Below are 22,011 nucleotides of genomic sequence, written 5' to 3'. Positions count from 1 at the left end.
GTAATGTACGTAAAGAATAACATTAGATAAATTCTCTGAGTATGCTATAAAATCGTTGATAATAAAATAAGGTGTGTCAATACCATGCCACCGCTGCAGCAGCGCGCTGTAATGCTCCGCGCGCTCGTGTCTCTTCAGCTGGGTACAGACGTGCACCAGCCCGCGGTAGTCGTACTCCAGACCGGAGTAACGTTCCCCAAACAGCTTCAGACCTGAACAATCACCAATGGATACATTACATACCCATAGGTTTTTATCCGGCTCGTAAGGACCGAAATATATTAAACGGTGAGTTGGCACATCGAGAAGTAGACTACTCTTTTACTAGACGTGCCAAATCAAGCACCAAGAACTATAATAGACTTATTGATGATTTCTGAGACCAAAATCTATCTATATATATATATATATAAAAGAAAGTCGTGTTAGTTACACTATTTATAACTCAAGAACGGCTGAATCGATTTGACTGAAAATTGGTGGAGAGGTAGCTTAGAACCAGGAAACGGACATAGGATAACTTTTACCCCGTTTTCTATTTTTTATTCCGCGCGAACGGTGTCGCAGGTAAAAGCTAGTTCTTGTATAAAACACATCGTCATCCCTTTCATTATCTTTGACAAAACAGACATTTTGGTCTCAGAAACAAACGATTAGTCTAGTAATGGATACTAAGGAGCCCCTAAAAATCTACACTGATGGTCATCCTTAGTGGCCAATTGACGGTTACCAAGACAAACCAAATGTAGGTTTCTCATACTAAGTCGTCACTTAGCAAGCATTAAATAACTGTGAGTGATCTTTGCAGTGTATACTGACTGATGGCGATGGAGCGCAGATAGAGTTTCTCAGCAGCGCAGTGCATGTTCATGTGGTAGTTGTAGAGGCTGGCGAGATGACCAACACTCAGCCCCACCTCGTAGTCCTCAGCGCCAAGCAGCTCCTCCTTTATAGCGATCGCCTTCAGGTGCATCGTTTCCGCGTCCTGAGTCACATGTATCACAAATATAAACTCCTACTACAGTAAAATCTAGATATCTCAAATATCAAAATTTTTTGACTTATATCTTCAATATAACAAGATATGAAGAAATGCCAGAAATTTGTTAAAAAGATGTCAATATATTTATTAACTTTCACTAACACAGTTTGATTATTGATATACAAGTTATCAATTATATGTAAATATAAGCTATCACCCGCGACTCTGTGCAAAATTAAAAAAAAAAAACGTAGTAAGTAGCCTATGTGTTCTTCCAGACTATGTTCTACATCTATACCAAGTTTCTACAAGATCTGTACAGGCATTCCGGAGATACATTCAAACAAACATCCATCCATCAATCCATCCAAATATTCGCATTTATAATATTAGTAAGATATCTATACAGTGAAATGACATTTAGTTCGAGTTACAAACTCTAAATAATTCGAAATACTTAGTATTTGAGGGTTCAGTGAAATAACACAGTTAATTTAGTGCTGTAGAATTCTGTAGTTAGACGCAACAATTGTTACTGTACAGTGTAAACACCACACAATACATGTTTTCCAATCGTCAGCAATCTACTACATTTTATAATACACGTCACCATTCATACCGCGTGTACTCAATACCATTAATAACCATTTAACTGTAGTTTTAGAGAATAAACCATATCTCCCTAAACTCGATAATATTGATGTGAAACATCTATAGGATCACTTGTAAACCGAATTGTTGGCGTGGCGACGCTTGGCGTGGCGACGCTTGCCGTGGCGACGGGTCGCCAAGCTATACTAAGGTATACATATATATGTATATTATTATTATTATTTTCATTATTATCATTATCATTGTCATTATCGTTATTATTATTTTTTTTTTAAATTATAATATTTTATGCATATTACTTGTACACATACGATGTTTCACATCTGCCAGGCGTCCCATGACGGCTCACATTTTTTTTATTTGTATGTATGTACCACAAACTCATACATCATGGTCCTTCGAGCCGGATGAACCAGCGACCTGTTATGTTACAGTATGTTGATGTTTGTTGGTGCGAGATGAACATGTACCTGGAACTTCTGCATGCTCTGATAGAGTCTACCGAGGTTGCCGTAGTGTTTGGCAGTCTGCACATTCTTCTCACCGAACGCCAACATCGACAACGCCAGCGCCGCCTTGTGCAGCGCCTCCGACTCCTCCAGCAGGCTCGGCTCTGTAACAATATGTTTATTTAACATAAATTACGTAACTAATCAAGTATTTAAGTTAAACTAGTGATCGTCCGCGACTTCGTCGGTGCAGAATTACAAAAAAAGTAGCCTATAACATGCCAGCACACATCAGCTACATTCCAATGAAAGTCTCATCAAAATCAATCCAGCCGTTCCGGAGATTACACGGAACAAACGCAGCTTTGAGGACAGACAGACATACATCATCATCATCAACCTGCTCTTATCCCTATGGAGGGTCGGCACAGTATGTACTACTCCTCCAAACATCTCTATCAGCCGTCATATCTGAATTTACCCCCTTCTTACGCATATCCTCTTTCACACAATCCATCCATACTTACTTTCTTCCAGACATACAAACAGAGAAAAAGACAATACACCAAATATAATTATTTCTATATAGAAATTGCATACAGACATACTAATTTCATTATATGTATAGATAAATCCTATCACGTTAAATAGTCAATGTGTCAGTTCATACCGCTCATGTCCTGTCCCGCGGGTGTGTCTAGGGCGATCTCCTCCAGTATGAGCGCCTTCACTCGCTTGGCGGAGGCCAGCAGCAGATGGTCAGGCGGCACCAGGTTCTGTGTAACACACAATAGTTTGTGATTAGATGCAGATTGAGGAAAGAGCATTTAGACTTTAATTTCAGTCTTCTTTTCTCCTCCTCATCCTTTTCTTATAGGATAGGAAAGGAAAGTGGATTTGATATACGCATAAGAAGAAGAAATATTCTCTTTCTGTGAATCTCCTTTGGCGATTGAAGATAGGCAACGCATTTGCAATTACTAATGTCTATGGTCAGTGGTCACTTTGCTGTTTACGACAAATTCAGGTGGCGGCTTGCATGTTTGCCGCCTTATTAATGCAAATATTTGGATGGATGGATGGATGGATGAAGGTATTTCCAGAACGGTTTAACGTATCTCGATGAAATTTAGCAAAAATGTTAGATCAGTCTGGTAGAAAACATCACAAGGAATTCCGGGCGACAGCTAATTAAATAACAAATACATAAAATGCAAAACAGCGAGTGATGACAGAGTTATGTACCTCAATGATCCTGATGGCGCGCTCGGCGTGATCTCGCGCCTTGTAGAAGCGGCCGGAGGAGTACTCGAGTACATAGAGCGCGTACGCCAGGTCTTCTTGAGCCGTCGCCACGTGCAGGCTGCTGCGACCGAACACACGCCGCAACGTCGACAACGCCTCCTGCACACAACACACACAATATAAAATGTCAACAAATTTCCAATATAAATATTAAATAGTGTATGTTAAGTTGTGTTACCTCGTAGACGGCGACGCTACGCGAGATGGAGTCTACATTGAGCAGATAGAAGCCGTAGTCGAGTAGAGCGTGCGCGTGCGCCGGATGTCGAGGACCGAAGGCGCGGCGAGCGAGCGCCACCGCCTGGCGCAGCAGCAGACCCGCCGCAGCGAACCTCCGCTTCACCACGCACGCCTTGCCGCACGCCCTGATCACCTCCACCGCCACCCTGATGACACACAACACACATACATTTTACATATATGAATAATCACAATTACGCAGTTTAAATATTAATGGTCATAGAACCTCCTTGGTAGTACAACAGAGGTTGTACACTGCCAAGGAAGTCGTACTGGTGGGTAAGACGACGCCGTGCAAAAAAATATATTTGTGGTCCTTCGAGCTGGATGAATTGTCAATGTGCATGTACCTGGCGGGCGCGTGCGGCGTGAGCAGGGCGAGTGCGCGCGTGCTCCAGGCGTGCGCGGCGCCATAGTCGCAGCGCACAAAGTGCAGCGAGCTGAACTCCTTGCACAACCGCGCCAGCAGCGCTGCGGATGCACACCCAGCGCGGCACCCCGCCGCCACGCACGCCGTAGATCTGTCACACCGACGAATATAAATTTACAATTACAAGAGTATGTGTTGTTAACTTTAATTATGTATGATATGATTGCAATATACTAACCTATAATCGTCGGAGTCGCAGTCTGGGTGTCCGTCGAGCGCGCGCAGACAGGCGCGCAACGTTTCGGTCGGTGGTGCGCTGGCGGGTGCCGTGTGCCCCAGCCCCAGCAGCCGAAGCGACAGCTCGTACGTCTCCGCCGCCGCGGGGAAACAGCAGTACGCCGACTGAGTGTTCAGTAATCTGAAAACAATGAATCAACGCGAGTTTACACATCTGTACTAAAGCTATGCAGGAATTGATCTGTTGCTGTGGTCGCATTTTTTAATGTTGGACTTTTAATGTTGGATAATGAATACTAAAAACACTGACAAATCACTTTATTTCGGCGTAGTACAAGCACATTCTTTTTCTGTTAGACTCTTACAAAAGCAAACTTACATTTTTATGTGTAATGACATTACAGTGACAGATGACATATATCATTGCCACATAGAAAGAATAAAATATTTAACACCCCCTCTCAATGTTAAGAAGATGTTAATACATATTGTAACATTGCTATCCAATTAAGTTATCAGTACAATAAAACTTATTGAAAATTATTACACAGAGTTACAAAATATTCAACTTAGATGTAAAATATGAATGTTTGTTTTCACATAATGGTTTTGTAAATATGTCAGATACATTTTCTTCAGTTGGTACATAGATAACATTGATATTATGAATATTAACTGCCTCTTTAATGAAATGAAATTTAATATCTATGTGTTTGGTTCTTTTACCATTTTCTCTATTGGATATAATCTTAATAGCACTTTGATTATCAACTTTCAATGAAATATTAAATTTAGAAGAATAGAAGTTACTTAAAATACCTTTTAAGAAAATGATCTCAGTAGTAGTTGAGGTTGCTGCTATGTACTCCGCTTCAGCAGAGGATAATGAGACGGTACTTTGCTTCTTAGATAACCATGATATTAAGTTATTACTAAAGTAAATAGCACTGCCACTTACACTTTTACGATCAATGTAGTCACTCGCCCAGTCTGCATCAGAATATCCGATAATTTCTTTTGGTTCATCACTTCTGTAGTAAGTCAATCCTTTATTAATAGTGTATTTTAGATATCTTAAAATTCTCTTGGCTGCTGTCCAAAGTTTAGAAGTTGGTCTATCTAAAAATCTGCTCAAGAAAGATGTTGCATAAGTAATGTCCGGTCTGCTAGTAACTGAGAGATAAGTAAGACTTCCAATTAGTTCTCTGTATGGTACATTTACTATCTCTTCCCCTTCTGTAATGATAGGTTCTTTCTCCATAGGTGTTTTAATTTCTTTGCATTCTTCCATTCCAAACTTTTTTAGCATTTTCTTTATTAGTTTCTCTTGCTTTATACACATGGAATCATTCTTTCTTTCTATTTCCATTCCTAGATATTCTTTCACTTGTCCTAGATCTTTTGCCTTAAACTCCTTTTGTAGTCTTTCTTTTATATCTTTGTAGGTTCCCATAAGTAATATATCATCAACAAATATTAATGCCCAAGTTCCAGTTTTATAATATAGACAAAAATCATATTTTGATTGTTCAAAGTTGTTTTCTATAAAGAAATTGTGTAGTCGCTTGTTCCAACATCTTGGAGCTTCTTTTAGTCCATAAAGTGCTTTCTTTAATTGTAACACTTTTCCTTCTACTTTTTTAACTCCTTCAGGATATTTTATGTATACATCCTTTTCAAGATCTCCATTTAGGAATGCTGTGGGAATATCCATTTGTCTTACCGGTTTGTCTTCTTGTAAAGAGATACTGAGTAGCAATCTTACAGTAGCCATTCTTGCAACTGGTGCATAAACATCATATGTATCTTTTTCTTGAAATCCTTTTGCTACAAGCCTTGCTTTCTTTGTTCCATCCAATTTACTTTTAAATATCCATTTTGTGTCTATAGCTTTTTGTCCATCCGGTAAGTCTGAAATTTTCCATGTTCCTAATTTTTCATGTGCATCTAGCTCTTTTTCTATTGCTTCTTTCCATTCCTTGTTTTTTATCGCTTCATTGTATGTAATAGGTTCAGATTCTGCAATCATGCAATAAGATATATTAGTTTCAAATTCATTCAAATAATTAGGACGTTTTATAATTCTCCCTGATCTTGTCTGTGTGGTAACTTCATTTCGTTTAGTTATAGCTTCATCATTATCATCTTCTCTTTGTTCATCATTTTTATTTATATCTTCCTCATATTCATTTTGTATCACTTCATTATCTCCTTTTTCTTTATTTTTCTCTGTATTTTCTTCTTCATTTATTTCATTATTTATTATTATTCCTTCTTCTTTATCTTTGTTTTCATTTTTCTCCACATGTTTGATATCTGTTTCATCAAACCTCACATCTCTTGAACATAGTATTTCATTTGTCTCTGGAATCCATAATCTGTAACCATTTTGTGCATATCCAACCATTCTTGCTTCAATTGCTCTTTCATTTAATTTTGAACTTCTAGGAAATTTTACAGCCCAAGCTTTTGAGCCAAAGACTTTTAATATTTTCAAATCATTTTTCTCTTGAAACAGCACAGCGGGTATTTCACCTGTGACTGAAGATAGTGTTCTATTTAGTTGATAAGCAGCACACATTATTGCTTCTGACCATAGTTGTTTTGGTATTTGTGACTCAGATAACATTGTTCTTGCCTTATTGTACAATGTACGGTTTAGTCTCTCCGCTGCACCATTTTGTTGAGGGGAGTAGGCAATTGTGTACTCAATTCTTATTCCTTTTTTATTACAGAAATTTTTGAAATCTGCAGATGAAAACTCGCCACCATTGTCACATCTTATTCCTTGTACTTTAACTCCTTTCTGTGTATTTATTTCTCTTATGTAGGTTTTTAGATTATTTGCAGCTTCACTTTTTTGTTTTAATTGATAAACCTTTACAAATCTTGAATAATCATCCATAATAGTTTGGAAATATCTATGTCCATCTTTAGTAGGTGGATTTATGGGTCCTGCAATATCTGTGTGTAATAGTTCTCCAATAAACTTACTTTTTCTCATACTTGGTCTGAACGGTAGCCTTGTTGATTTACATTTCATGCATTCATTACATTTTTCAGAACAAACAGGTAAATTCATCTTTAACATACACTTTCTATTTATATGACCCAATCTCTGATGCCATAACATACCTGTATTCAATCCAGTAGTACAATTTATCTCCAAGTTTAATGTGTACAGTTTATATTCTTTTTCTGCATGGATGACACTATTTTTATTCTTTATTTTCATATCATATTTATTCATTATTACTGTGTATCCATTTGATGCAATTTTATTCAACGACAGTAAATTAAATCTTAAATCTTCAACAATTAAGGCTTCAAAATTAATTTTATCTCCATTTTTAGTCATGCAGTTCAATTTTCCTTTCTTATGTGCCATCATAGTTTTATTATTTACCACAAAAATATATATAGGTTTTTCCAATATTTGAATATTTGTCATGAATGGTTCCAAATCTTTTCTGACTAAGTGATCAGTAGCACCCGAGTCTAAAATGAACTTTTGTGGGGATAGACTATCTACATTTGTATTTAATGCAATAAATGTATAATCACTTTGCTGGTCTTCCACTAATAATCCCACTCTGCCACGGCTTCTGCTTGGACGGAATCTACTGTAATTTCTGCCTCGAGATATGCTGCGGCCTTTGTTATTGTTAAATGGTAAGTACTTACATTCATAAGCCTTATGACCAACTTTCTGACATTTATAGCATTTTATAAGAAAGGCTGTTGGTGTATCACATGGCGTATAACTGTTTATTTTTACTTCCTCGTCTAACAATCTTGTTTTTACAAATTCTAAGTTAACTGTGCTGACAGTTTCTATGGCAGTTATAACAGTGTCATATATTTTCGGTAATCCAGTAAGGAGGTAACATATCTTGTCTTCTTCTTCTATTTTTCTCAAACTCACTCCTTCCAGTTCTCTAGTAATACTGTCAAATCTATTAAAGTAATCTTCCAATTTTTCATTTTCTTCACATTTCAAGGTTAGTAATTTACGACGTAAATTCAGTTTCGAAATAACGCTTTTCCGCAGGAAGGTATTTTCGAGAATGTCAAGCATTTGCTTCGCTGTTTCGCAGTCTTTTACTAGGTTTATATGTTTGTCCATGAGGCATTGTACGATTAATGATTTTGCCTTAGAGTTTTTTTCGGCATAAGTTGCTAAATCCTTTTCTCTTAGTTTTGAATCATTCTGGATTACATCTAATATGCCTCTTTCTTCTAATAAACATTTTACTCTAAATAGCCAGTTGTTGAAATTGTCACTTTTTAATTGCGGTAAATTGATATACGCCATTTTATTTCAAACTTGATCTTGCACTGGACTGGGCTGGACTGGACTGGACTGGGCCCATAACCTTTTAATGTTGGACTTTTAATGTTGGATAATGAATACTAAAAACACTGACAAATCACTTTATTTCGGCGTAGTACAAGCACATTCTTTTTCTGTTAGACTCTTACAAAAGCAAACTTACATTTTTATGTGTAATGACATTACAGTGACAGATGACATATATCATTGCCACATAGAAAGAATAAAATATTTAACAGCATTTGTATGTTGAGGCTTACCTGTGGCAGCACTCGAGTGTGAGACGGCGGTAGTGCGTCGACTGCGGCTGCGCCTGACACAGCTGTCGGCAGCGCAGCAACACGCGCTCCGCGTCCGCGTACCAACCAGCCTCATTGAAAAATCCGCCTGAAGACACGACGCACAAAACAAATTAAAAATATAATCTACTTTCCACAAACACGCTATCTTGTTTCTCCACTGTTTCCTTATAGATAAAGGTATATAATGTAATGATGAAAACAATTGCCACTGACCTAGCCTGAGTCCCAGCTGTATAAGATAATCTCTGGAGCGGTCGCCAGACTCGCAGCGCGTGATATACGCCCCCGCAAGTTCCACAGACAGCTTCGAGCCGTGTTCTATCACCGCCTGCAAAATTACAATAGGAATAATGCAGGATAATGTCAAATGCAACAATCTTACTAATATTATAAATGCAAAAGTTTAGACGGATGGATGGATGTTTGTTAGAAGGTATCTTCGGAACGGCTCAACGGATCTTGATGAATTTGGTGCCCAAGATGTACAACATAGTCTGGAAAAAACACATATCGCGCGGACAGAGTCGTGGGCGACAGCTAGTCAATAATTAATAATATAATATTAATAAAGAAAATTAAAATCGAGCAAAGAAAAACTGTCAGTTTTTTTGCAACAAACCAGTTTGCAGATAAGAAAAGAAATATCTTTTACAACTGTACAAAAAATAAATACATGATAAAACAAGCCTAGACCTAACAAAGACGATATAAAACAAAGCTATAAAAGTTAGTCACACGTTAATTAAACGATTGACGCAACCGAACGAGTTGTGTTGAATTGAAATGTACTTATTATTTTGAAATGTACAGCACGAAGTGCGCAGTTTCTATAGAAATTGATTGATTTAATCGGATGTTTTGTTTAAAAATATCGAAATAAACTGTGCCCTAAAACCCTAGCTTCAAATATTTTAATTATATCACGTTACAATAGTGGTAAACTTATAATTTTTCGTTCAAAATTTTTAATGCAACGCAAAATTTTAACAAATACGTATCGCCAATATGCAAGTAGCTATTATAAAACAAGTACTAATAGAGTGATCGAACACGCATAGAACGGCGGAAACCGTAACAATAACTTCGGAAATGAACAATCTAAACAAAAATGTATGAATGCAAATAAGACATGATTAATACTAAGTTCGTACCAACTTTTTACGAGTACAAGAACCTAACGCTTGGCTATTGTTTATTTTTATAACTATTGTGTAATTAAAACAATTGTATTTACGACTAGTTAGCGGATAGCAACAACTTTGTAAAGAGTATCCATTATTAACCAGGACACGTGATGTTTATTCAGCTGACTGTGACATTTGTACAAACTCGCGAGACCGTGTCACCCTCATAGCATAGAATGGAACACATAGTATTAACATGGTTTTATATATATATTAACATTTCTTCCAAACTCTTTGTGTACATTAACCGCAATAGCAGGTCGACATATTTTAACACATTGTTGACCGGTCACAAGTTAACTCGTGTTTTTATAGCCGAACGTTGCTGACCGGCCACGAATAAACTCGTGATGCGCTTTTTTTTCCGCATCGCTGTTGTTTTCTCTGTTGGCGACCACACAGTGTAATTGTTAGGCAGTATAACACAAGTTGTTTCTCTCGCTTATAAGACCTGCCAAATATTTCATAATTAAAAAAAATTAAAAAAACAATGACGGAATAAAATTTCAGTAAAATTGCCGGTCAACAATGTGTTAATAACACAGACTTGTGCATGTTTTTGCGTTCGGCATTGCAAAGGTTTCATCAGACGGTCTTTTATAAATTAACGATGCATAAATACTCCTTGTAAATAAATAAAATACATTGTATTTCTGAATTCCTGGTACCCGATATTGATCGTCGCCTTCCGCTTAACGTATTGAATTTACACGCCAACTTGAAAAGGGTGAGGACGCAGACGACGAATAAAAAGTACACCTTGTATTCAGTAACTCGAATTTCTTGAAAATTGAGCAATATATTTTTATACAAAAACAGTGTAGTATAAACATTAATGTTTGTAAACAATAATCTTAATATATATAAATCTCGTGTCACAATGTTTGTCCTCAATGGACTCCTAAACCGCTTAACCGATTGTAATAAAATTCGCACACCATGTGCAGTTCGATCCAACTTGAGAGATAGGATAGTTTAAATCTCAAATTATAGTCGCAATTTTAATTTATTGCTAATCATTTGTCTGTTATTATTTGACAGTCACAATTATCTGTTAACTCCAAATGATTCTAACAGATGTCGATACCTTTCGACTGGGTTGAGTAAGTAATCAATAGATGGCGCTGCTATGGTAAATCTACGAACGTGTCATATAAGCTTATTAACTGCGCGCGGACGGAGTCGCGGGCGACAGCTAGTAATAAAATAAAAGGTTATAAAATAGGCGCAGTGACCGCAAATGACACGAGCCTATCATAAAAGTTATTAATACAATTTCATGTATGACGCAAACGTAGCAGAACATAACAAGTAAGCAATGTAAATAGACGTGTGAAAAGATTAAAAGACGTATTATTACACACTTAACACTAGAATTAATAATAATAATTATAATTCAAACCATGCAAATAGGAAGCCATAAAATTTACACCGCGTAATGCTAGATATAGAATAAGTATCTATTTGTTTCTGGTGTGAGTTGTCGAGTAACAAAAAAATAGCCGACTTCAAAACAAAAAAAACTATCTCAAACAAAATGCGCTCAAAAGTAACTTAAAAAAAAACAATTTCAAACAAAATACACTCAAAAGTAACGTAAAAAAACAATTTCAAACAAAATGCACTCAAAAGTAACGTAAAAAAAACAATTTCAAACAAAATGCATTCAAAAGTACCATAAAAAACAATCTCAAACAAAATACACTAAAAAGAAACAAAATAATGTCATGAAAACTTCTTTCTTTCTTTCTTCTCTCTTTCAAAAACCCTCTAAACTCTAAAGAAAGTTCTCTTCTTTCTTGTAATATGTCTATATTGTATAATTATTGTTATTTCGCAGTCGGTGTCGGCCGAAGTAAATAGGTGACATTTTATATTTGAGATGTATTAGACATACTTACGTTTATGTCCCTACTTAGGCCGAAACCGACTCCAAAATAACAATAATTATACAATATAGACATATTACAAGAAAGAAGAGAACTTTCTTTAGAGTTTAGAGGGTTTTTGAAAGAGAGAAGAAAGAAAGAAAGAAGTTTTCATGACATTATTTTGTTTCTTTTTAGTGTATTTTGTTTGAGATTGTTTTTTATGGTACTTTTGAATGCATTTTGTTTGAAATTGTTTTTTTTACGTTACTTTTGAGTGCATTTTGTTTGAAATTGTTTTTTTACGTTACTTTTGAGTGTATTTTGTTTGAAATTGTTTTTTTTTAAGTTACTTTTGAGCGCATTTTGTTTGAGATAGTTTTTTTTGTTTTGAAGTCGGCTATTTTTTTTCTTAAAATGTTTGTTTTATTTCTCAATTTTTAGTGAATTTGAAGTTTAATTACAAATTTCCTTAATACGTATAAGGACATAAATAAGACAAATAAAGAAAAGGACTTTCCTATTTAATATGTGTGTACTTCTATTCAAAAACTAATTTAGAATACACCAGATAACCACTTATCCTTTAAACAATGAAATAATTATCAAAATCGGTATACAAATTGAAAATTAACGAACTAATACATCGTAGCGTGCCTTTAATTTTGTCCAGCCGCGCGCCGCAGTAGCATTTTTCGAATGCGCGTAGTTTTTAATGATTTAATATCTTCCAAACTATTGATCAGAATTACATAGTTTAAAGGCTAATGTAATCTGCATTTAATACTCTAGCCATCAAACACATTTATTTGGATAAGGATTCATATCGAATATAATATAATAGCGCCGTAAGTTTATGACGCTGTTTTTCGTGTGCAATTTAATCGAAGTTTGTTCATTATAACATGGTTTTTGTGAGACATCCATAGATGATAGATATATGCCACCTGAGACTTTTATTTAGCAAATTTAAGGATCTATAATTACTCCATACATCATTTTAATGTAGGTCATATAGTTTGACCTACGTAAGCCCAGAAAGCAAATTTGTGCTATTCATTGTAACGCGATGTAGCATTTTTCGTTTCCGCGTAATTTTATTCTTACGATATCTCCTAAACTATTAGACAGAATGATATAGTTTCAATTGCAAATATAATCTACATTAAATTCTCTTGATAATGAACATATTCATTTACATAAGGGTTAATACTGAACTCGAATAATAGCGTCGGAAATAGGGCATGAATTTAATTAATGTTTCTAAAGAAAAAAATGGTTATTGTGAGAAAACTATAAAAGATAGATATATGCTATCGCGCACTTTTATTTAGCACATTTAAAGAGCTACAATTCGCCATACATCATTTTTATGTAGGTCCTATAGTTTAGCCTACGTAAGCGCTGAAAGCAAAAATGTCCCTAATTTCCGCAACAAATTTTGAAGCTATATTCAAAATCTACTAGTCTTCTAGTTATTTAAAAAAAAAAACAAAAAAATGGGACCCACCTGCAAGCACTTCCTTTCGATTAAAATAATTTTTATCAAAATCGGACCACCAGGGGCCGAGTTTCGCGGTAACACACATAAAAAAAAAAAAAAAAAAAAAAATACAGTCGAATTGATAACCTCCTTCTTTTTGAAGTCGGCTAAAAAGTACGCTTTGCTCTAAATTGAAGCACAAATGCTTAGTGCGTAGTTATCATGTCATGTCAACATAACAATTAAATGAAAAAACAATAGCCACGTTGATGATTGCGTATCAATTAGAACTATTGTCATATAGAAATGTGATGAAATACGTTTCAGTATATTATGTAATGTCTTTATATTGTTTTACAGCCTAGTTAGTATATAGCACTTGTTACGTTAACTTAACACTGTTGGTTTCACAAAAGTATTTCATATACTCGTAGAAAATACTTAAGTCTGTCCATCTATTAGTCTATTACAAACATTTTACAGACACGTATAACGCAATCCAAACTTTATAACGGCTCGTACTTTGTGAGTGAGGTGAATCACTGAGCGTGCCTACTCGAGTTAAGCCGAACGCATGTCTCACATATAATTCTAAACCGCCACAAAGTTTGATGTAATACCTGGAAGCACTGCAGCAACCTCAGCTGGGCGCCGGTGAAGCGCAGCAGCCGCTCGAATATGTCAAGCTCGGAGAGCTCCGCGCCCAGGATGCATAGCCGCTTATCCTGCAGCATCTGTAGACACAGATACACATTTAAATAACACTATCGAAACACACGTAATAAAACATATATTTATAACTGTCTATTTCTAAGATAATAAGGCTGTAAGTTTTTGTAAAATTGTGCAGTGTATTTGAGTAGCGAAACATTAAAAATTTCTATTTATCCCGGATCACATACATCACTCCCTGTCGAATAATATTATATTGTTATACAGAATAATACGTTGTTTGATGGTAGATAGTACATACAATACCCGCATTTTAACGTAAACGCAAGACCTTGCATATTTACATATGTACGAGAAACCCTGACTACAACAATATGCAAAGATAAAATGTTATTTTATTCAAAGTCGCCGATTGTTATGTAATTAATCATTATATGTTATTCTAGAAGGTTGGAGGTCTTAATAATAAATATAATCTTTGCGAACTACCTAGTAAGCTTTTCTTTATGATAGTCATAGATGTAGAACAATGTAAATTGAAACAAAGACCAGTTAACCGCCACATTACATGTAGGTCACTATGGGAGTAGATTAAGAAACTCTTAGTAACAAAGGTCTCTGAATGAAGAAAGCAAGTTCAGTGGGCCTAGCACAGATATTTGCGATAAGCATCATCATCAGCTCACTATATGTCCTCACCGAGAGGCTCATGCCTCCCCATTTTAGGGGTGACTAGGCCATATGCATTTACGCTGGCCCACACACACACATCTTTGAATTTCTTCTCAGATATGTGCAGGTTGCATCACGATGTTTTCCTTCACCGTAAGAACGTCGGATACATGTACATACAAAAATCGAAAAACACATTGGTATATGGCGGGATTCAAACCCAGGACCATTGCAATTATTTGCATTGATTGCAAGTCAAATGCCAACTCTGAGCCACCGACGCTCTTGCGATAAGCGCCTTCGTATAATTATCGTCAATTATTTCAAAATTAGTATTAGATTTTTAGTTTAGGTACATTAAGCCCGAAAGGTACTACACAAATTTTCAAACAAATTTTGTCGACGATGATACAATGGCATTTCTCACAAATATTCGTACAATGCCCACTGAAGGCAACGGTGATGGTAGTTATTTGTGTGACGTCACGTGTTGATCTAGGTCAGTTAGGTAATGGTTGTTGTGGCACGGCCGGCGGGTGTCGTTATGCCGCTCGCTATGGCCTTATAACTGTTTCTAGTAACACGAGATATGCACGTGCCATCCGGCTCTCAACAACAAAGTAAACGAATAATTAGCTATTTATACTAATAACTAAGGAAACATTGTAATACAACCAGCAATAACAAAGAAATTTAACCAATTCGCAAAGCACAGCGCAATTGACTAAGACCTAGTCACTCCTAAATTAGAGTAGAAGCTGAAGAGTGGAACAAGGGTATCGTGGTAGTCTTGTAATGCATATCATACAAAGTGGCAGAAATAAGGCTGATAAATGATACTTTATTTGCCTACTTAGTTCGTCTAAAGTTACGTTGAATTGGACAAAGTATCCTAATTCTACTAAAATTGCATACGTCGTCTGATACATACAGTGTCAGATATTCTTTATAATAAAGTTGAAAAGTGAAACCAGTCTAGGAGTTGTGTATATTCTCGTATATTCTCTGGAATAAAAACAAAGAACCATAAAAATTAAATAAAAACCTATCTGTCAATTGCCTCCAAGGATCGCAATCCACATTCCTGCAATCTGGTCTTACTGGTTTATATTTAAAACAAAAACACATCGCTCATCACATGGCGTACTCTTAATTGCTTTTACATTCATGAATCAGGGTAAGGCCGAGACTCCACCAAAGCGGAGAGATATTTTTTAAACAACCAATAGAATTGTGTTATTGACACATCTCCTCTCCGCTCAGCTTCAATGGAGATCGCTGTGCGGAGATGATATTTGTATGGCGCGATAGAAGCGGAGATGTGCGCTGTGCGCGGACGACGCGCAGTGGAGACGAGAGATATGAGCAGCAAATCAAAACTGCAAGAAAAACATCTCTGCTCGCACAGCACAAAACACATCTATGCTTTGGTGGAGTCCCGGCCTCAGTGCAGGAAAATTGGTAAAATGGTGACAGAATATAATAAAAAAAAAATAGAATGATTAATTGCTTGTTGAAAATTGCGTCGTCATTTTTCTTAAAGAAAACAACTGAAGACTTCCTGATTAATGACGTAATTGTATACAGCGGTTAAATTAGATCGTGTCTGACAATAATGACGTCATTAGCACAGGCGTTTGTCACCGCTTAGATTGTATTAACTAAGCACTTAGTGCGCTAACTGAACACATTAGCAACTATGTAACGCGAGTAATTATTTACATAACTACATCATACAAAGTATAACAGTACTACGTGGTACTTAGAATGTAAACACATAGAGTAAATGAATGTTAAATGTACAAAACATCGACATAAGACAGTATGCTTAAGTTGATGTTGTTAACACGTTCCATGCCATTACGATATACTACAAAAAAGTCCTTATCTATCATGCTTAATGTCTGTTGGTATAAACAAATCATATCTCACAGTATGAACTCATCACGAGTCAGTCGCTCTGAATGTGTTAAGACTCTACTATTTATCTGCCTCATATCCGGGTAATCGACTTTTCATACTATCAGAAATAATTACATCACAATGCAAGTCGCGTGCTGTCACGACACGCCATTCACGTGTGTAAACATCACATATTGCGTTCAATGTACGGTCGACACAGTTACTCGAAACCGATAATTTAATCGATATTTATTTAATAATTCTCTCCCTATTATAGGTTGGTTTATATATATTCGAGGACACATATTTCATACCCGGTGAAAATAACACTTGGCGCACTTGATTCAATTAGGACAAAACTTTTTATTGCAACATACATACATTTTACTATAGCAATTTCAACGATTAATACTATATTCCATTCAAAATGGGAAGCGAATTAAATTCTTTGACTGTATTTACGTGGTCATCATGTTCTTGTAGCATACACAAAGTTCATGGAAAGCCCAGCAAAGACTTAAAGGTCTTAAATGAAATGACATCGATGTGGCTTCTTACTCATACACAGTGGGCCTCGCAAATATTCCTAGCAGTGGAATATTTGCTACATGCGCGTTCGTATCGTCATCGTCAATTATGTCGCAATTAGGCCGGGACTCCACCAAAGCGGAGATGTGTGCTGTGTGCTGTGCGAGAAGAGATGTTTTTCTAGCTTTTTTGATTTGCTGCACACATCTCTCGTCTCCACTGCGCGTCGTCAGCGCACAGCTCATCACATCTCCGCTTCTATCGCGCCATACAAATATTACACATCTCTGTACAGCGATCTCCACCGAAGCTGAACGGAGAGGAGATGTGTCAATAACACAATTCTATTGGTTGTTTAAAAAAATCTCCTCTCCGCTTTGGTGGAGTCCCGGCCTAAGTATGAGATTTTTGGTGTAGTTTACGTCCTGCCCAAATGTTATCGATGACGAGACGATGGCGCTTGTCACAAATATTTTTGCTAGGCCAAGAATTACATTTGTGTGTTTTATTGAAATTTGACCAAAATCATATTTTGGATTCGTACGAATATTTGAAAGCATTTCATATTTTATATTACTTTTGTAACAATATTGTTTTATATTCTTACTAACTGTAGCCCACGATTCCGTTCGGGTGGAATTAGAAAAAAACTAGCCTTTGAGTTGTTCCCGACTTTGTTCTACACCTATGCCAAATTTCAGCAAGATCCAAGGTTCTGGAGATATCTTTAAACAAAAATTCATTTATCTATCCATCTAAACATTCGCATTTATAATATTAGTAACATTTCGTAGACGTAATAGCAAGAAAATATTATAAACATGACTAATACATAAGAAGCACATTACGTCACGGTTGTAAAAATATTATTTTTCAAATTGCCATATAAATGGAAGATAAATTTATATCATAACTAATCTTATGAATACATATTAATGTAAAGTTTATTGTGATTTTATATAATTTATGCTTATGTTTTTACCTTGACATACCGATGTTGCATAACAAATAGGAAATGAATAAGACGATCAATTTACAAAAGAAATTTTTATTACCTGCTACATTCCGAATCTAAAAATATATCTGAACTAGCTTTTATGGATTAAAAAGAACAACCTTATTAGTAGCCTGTCTATCCATTCATCCATCCCTCCATCTAACTACAATTACTTATGCTAATATTATAAATGCGAATGTTTAGTTAAAAGGTATTTCCAAAACGTTGAAATATGATCCCGATGAAATTTGGTATAGAAGTCACACAATCTGGAAGAACACGTAGGTTACTAATTATGTTTTTTTATTCCGCGCGGACAAAGTATCCTGCAACAGCTATTTATATTAGATAAGTAAGACGATTACTAAAGGAGAGCTTAGTGTAAATTGAGAAATATTAAATAAGGGTACTTTAAATAAACGTTAATTGAGGAAGTTAAAAGGAGGAATAAACGTTAATTAAACGCGCTGTACAGGAGCCGGTGGAGACATCATCCGCTCCAGATGCGACCCTGCACATGCTGACCACGATCCCCAGAAATGAGGTACCGACACAGAGAGAGAGGAAGTAGTGACCACAGGCGCACATATTAAAAGCCAATGTAATGAACAACTAAACGAAATAAAGGAAGGAAATGTTTGTTTACTAGTGTGATAGCCTCAATAGTTTCTATGATATCATATGTGGTACAACAGCGGAAATTGATACAAGCCTCTTATCACTAGAGTCGTTGTCCTGAACAAGGAAATGCACTCTGTTATATCCTTAGAGACTTGATACGGACAATTACTATCGACATGGAAAAACCAACTTACACCCTAAACAGTTATTAACTGATGAATGATAAAAAAAATTACTCGGAGTAGAGCGTCGGTGGCTCAGATGTTAAGCACTAAACTTGCAATCTGCAGGTCCTGGGTTCGAATCCCGCTATGTACCAATGTGTTTTCTGATTCTCGATTTACATATGTACATTTATCCGACGTTCTTACGTTGAAGGAAAACATCGTGATGCAACCTGCACATATCTGAAAAGAAATTCAAAGATATGTGTGAAGACAACCCGCACTGGGCCAGCGTGGTTGACTATGGCCTAGTCACCCCTAACTTGGGGTAGGCTCCGAGTCTCTCAGTGGGGGCGTATAGTGAGCTGATGATGAGAAGTAGAGCAGAGTAAATTACTGTAAGCCTGCACCGAAAGTTGTCTCCTTCTATTCAAAGGTCAGCGATAAACATAGTAATGAAGCGAAGTGTATCTGTATTTTAAATATATGAACTCGTAAATGTGCAGTAAATATATTTATGAACTAGCTTATCTGAGCAATAAATCAAACTTATCACAAAATTAACATTGACGTGTAAAATAAAATCAATCAAAGTTTTCCGCTGGCGAATTCGCTTGTGAGTCGACGCACGTCATGAGATGTCGCGTTGAATTATTACCCGTTGCCCTCGGCCAGCCAAATCTCCATTCAATCATTGGTATTGATACATAGTTACTGACGGATAACAATAGATTTTTGACTGACTGACCTATTCAAGACTTTAAGGAGGAAAACGAAGACAATTTACAATGGTTCGCTGCAGCAATCAACTTAGAGTTTTTTTATTATTAAGGACTAGCTGTCGCCCGCGACTCTGTCAAAGCGGATTTTAAAAAAATCATAATAAGAGGCCTATGTGTTCTTCCAGATTGTTCTACACCTACGTCAAATTTCATCAAGATCTGTTGAGTTGTTCCGGAGATACCTTTTAACAAACATCCATCAATCCATCTAAATATTCGCATTTATAATATTAGTAAGATGTCGATTAGACATTTGTAGTCAAGAGAAATGTGTGAGCAGTATACATAACTAGGATCATAGGATTAGATATTAAAAAATCTTTGTAGCTATCAAAGTTTACCTTCGACAAGCAAACAATTAATATAACATATACATCATTCTACAATGTGAAACAATGTTTAAATAGTGTACGGTTGATTGTATTTATTATCGTCCTTTATGCTCTGAAGACTAAATAAGGCCGGGTACATATAAATGACGAGTGTTCATTAGAGAGCCTGGCAACAACGTAAACGAGTATCGATTGATAAATCGATGTTGCGGGAAGACGGACAAGGTCGGCAACGCGCGCGCCAAAACTTGATTATCTGTTTTTTTATATTTATAGCCTGTGCCAATTGTCACGCGTATTGTTCCGTGTTAGTACGTGTATCGAGACGGGAACTTTAATTCTGAGCGCATCGAGTTTGTCAATTGCATTGCGTATTATTCAAGTGTATATAAAATGTCCATCTTGTTTTATTATTTCGACTTAAAACACATAGTATAGAGATCTTTAAAAATCCAGAATAGGAAATGCTTTTGTGGTAAAAATTGACCCATTTGTCACTATTAATTATGCTAGCTACTGATATTTGAAAAATAACATTAATATAGAGGACATCTTAAAGGAAATCTTTTCGATATTTAATAAAAATTGCGACATTCCAATTCGACACAGAAATAGAATTGAAATCAAAACAGACTGGCGAGTTGCGTTGTTCGTTAGGCAACAGACAATTGATCTCACGCAATAGCGAGTGTAAGTAGAAGGTCGGCGAAGGGCCCACTTTCCTCGGATGTGGAGCAACAGCGCGGCCTTGACCGGCGCGGCGAAGCACTGCGACTTCCCGACGCGACAGCGAGAGCGGTCAACGCACTCCGCGTTGTGCACGGATGAGCGCTGAGCGTTGCAGCCGACCGTAGTCAGCAAACATTGGTCATTGCTACCGGCTTTTCATAGAGTAAGCAAGACAAAACCATGTACTAGTAGTTAGAAATAGATATTAGATTAGGTTAGCTTCTTGACGTTCTAGATCTAAGCTTCTAAATTTTGTTCATTGGTCAGCTGGATGGCAAAACTGAAACTAAATCCCCTTAAAAACTTATAGATACGGTGAGCATCCATGGCCTTTGCCTTGTATATTTGAATACAAAGATGGAGTTAAAAAAAATTTCGGAGTTTTAAAAATTATGCTATTCTTGTGCTTGTCATGTGATCTTAGCACGAAAAGTAAAATATATTATCTCAAGGCTCCGTCGGAAGATAAAATATAAATAATAAACAATTAATAATTTACTATTATAATGGGAATGTTATGATTTTGACCTTTAACGATAATTCACATGGGTATGTGAATGGTATTAGCAATAGGAATAATTTATACAAATTGCACGAATAATAAAACAGAAATATTATTTAATACACGGGTATTATTAATACAGACTATTCTATTTTACAATTGAATAACGTTTTTTATAAATAAAATTGTCTTTATTTTACTTGCTCTGTAACCTTAAGGTTATAGAGCCATTCGATCAGTCATCAAGTCATTTAAATTCGTAGCTTTATTCCTGCATAATAGTTACTCGGTAACAATTTTTCCTGCAACGAAGATGGAATGTTTAACAAACAATAGCGTCATAAATGAATAGTTAGCGCTGAAATCATACGCTTTAGTTGAAGCCCAAAAAGCTCATCAAAGCGAAACGTATTGGAAATTTCCCCAAGCTCTTACGTCACTCATTGACCCTGAATATACACTTATGTAACTGCTACGTACACTCACGCACATTGCCTATAACATGAATAAAGATGTATGCATTTTATTTAAATTGTTGACAACAACTTTGTTAAGAATGTCTTTATACCGCTCATAGTTAAGTGTCTCCTTGAAAACGCGATAAAACTTATTAAACTAGTTGACACAATTATTAGTTCGTTCGGAAAGTCATTTCGTTTTTTCTCGACTTAGAATTCGTGTATTGTCGACGAAGATGCACCAAGTTCTGGAAGGTCGGTTGGAGCAGATAAAATCATTATTAAAC

General features: G+C 36.2%; 1 protein-coding gene across 1 annotated transcript in view; it reads right to left on the bottom strand.

Annotated features, from left to right (window-relative positions):
* The window catches only part of LOC106719300 (amyloid protein-binding protein 2), a 39,901-nt gene that overhangs the window by 1,356 nt on the left and 16,534 nt on the right, over positions 1 to 22,011 (bottom strand). The window contains exons 2-12 of the mRNA XM_045680466.1: positions 13,986 to 14,099; positions 9,044 to 9,158; positions 8,789 to 8,915; positions 4,197 to 4,376; positions 3,939 to 4,109; positions 3,527 to 3,734; positions 3,289 to 3,447; positions 2,714 to 2,819; positions 2,065 to 2,207; positions 820 to 985; positions 84 to 212 (exon numbers count right to left, since the gene is read on the bottom strand). Coding sequence (XP_045536422.1) covers positions 84 to 212; positions 820 to 985; positions 2,065 to 2,207; positions 2,714 to 2,819; positions 3,289 to 3,447; positions 3,527 to 3,734; positions 3,939 to 4,109; positions 4,197 to 4,376; positions 8,789 to 8,915; positions 9,044 to 9,158; positions 13,986 to 14,099 — 1,618 coding nt within the window. The remainder of the gene's footprint in view (positions 1 to 83; positions 213 to 819; positions 986 to 2,064; positions 2,208 to 2,713; positions 2,820 to 3,288; positions 3,448 to 3,526; positions 3,735 to 3,938; positions 4,110 to 4,196; positions 4,377 to 8,788; positions 8,916 to 9,043; positions 9,159 to 13,985; positions 14,100 to 22,011) is intronic.

This window comes from Papilio machaon, chromosome 13 (assembly GCF_912999745.1).
Source record: "Papilio machaon chromosome 13, ilPapMach1.1, whole genome shotgun sequence".
Lineage (NCBI taxonomy): Eukaryota > Metazoa > Arthropoda > Insecta > Lepidoptera > Papilionidae > Papilio > Papilio machaon.
The sequence above is the reverse complement of the archived record's forward strand: the minus strand, read 5'-3'. Positions and strand labels throughout refer to the sequence as shown.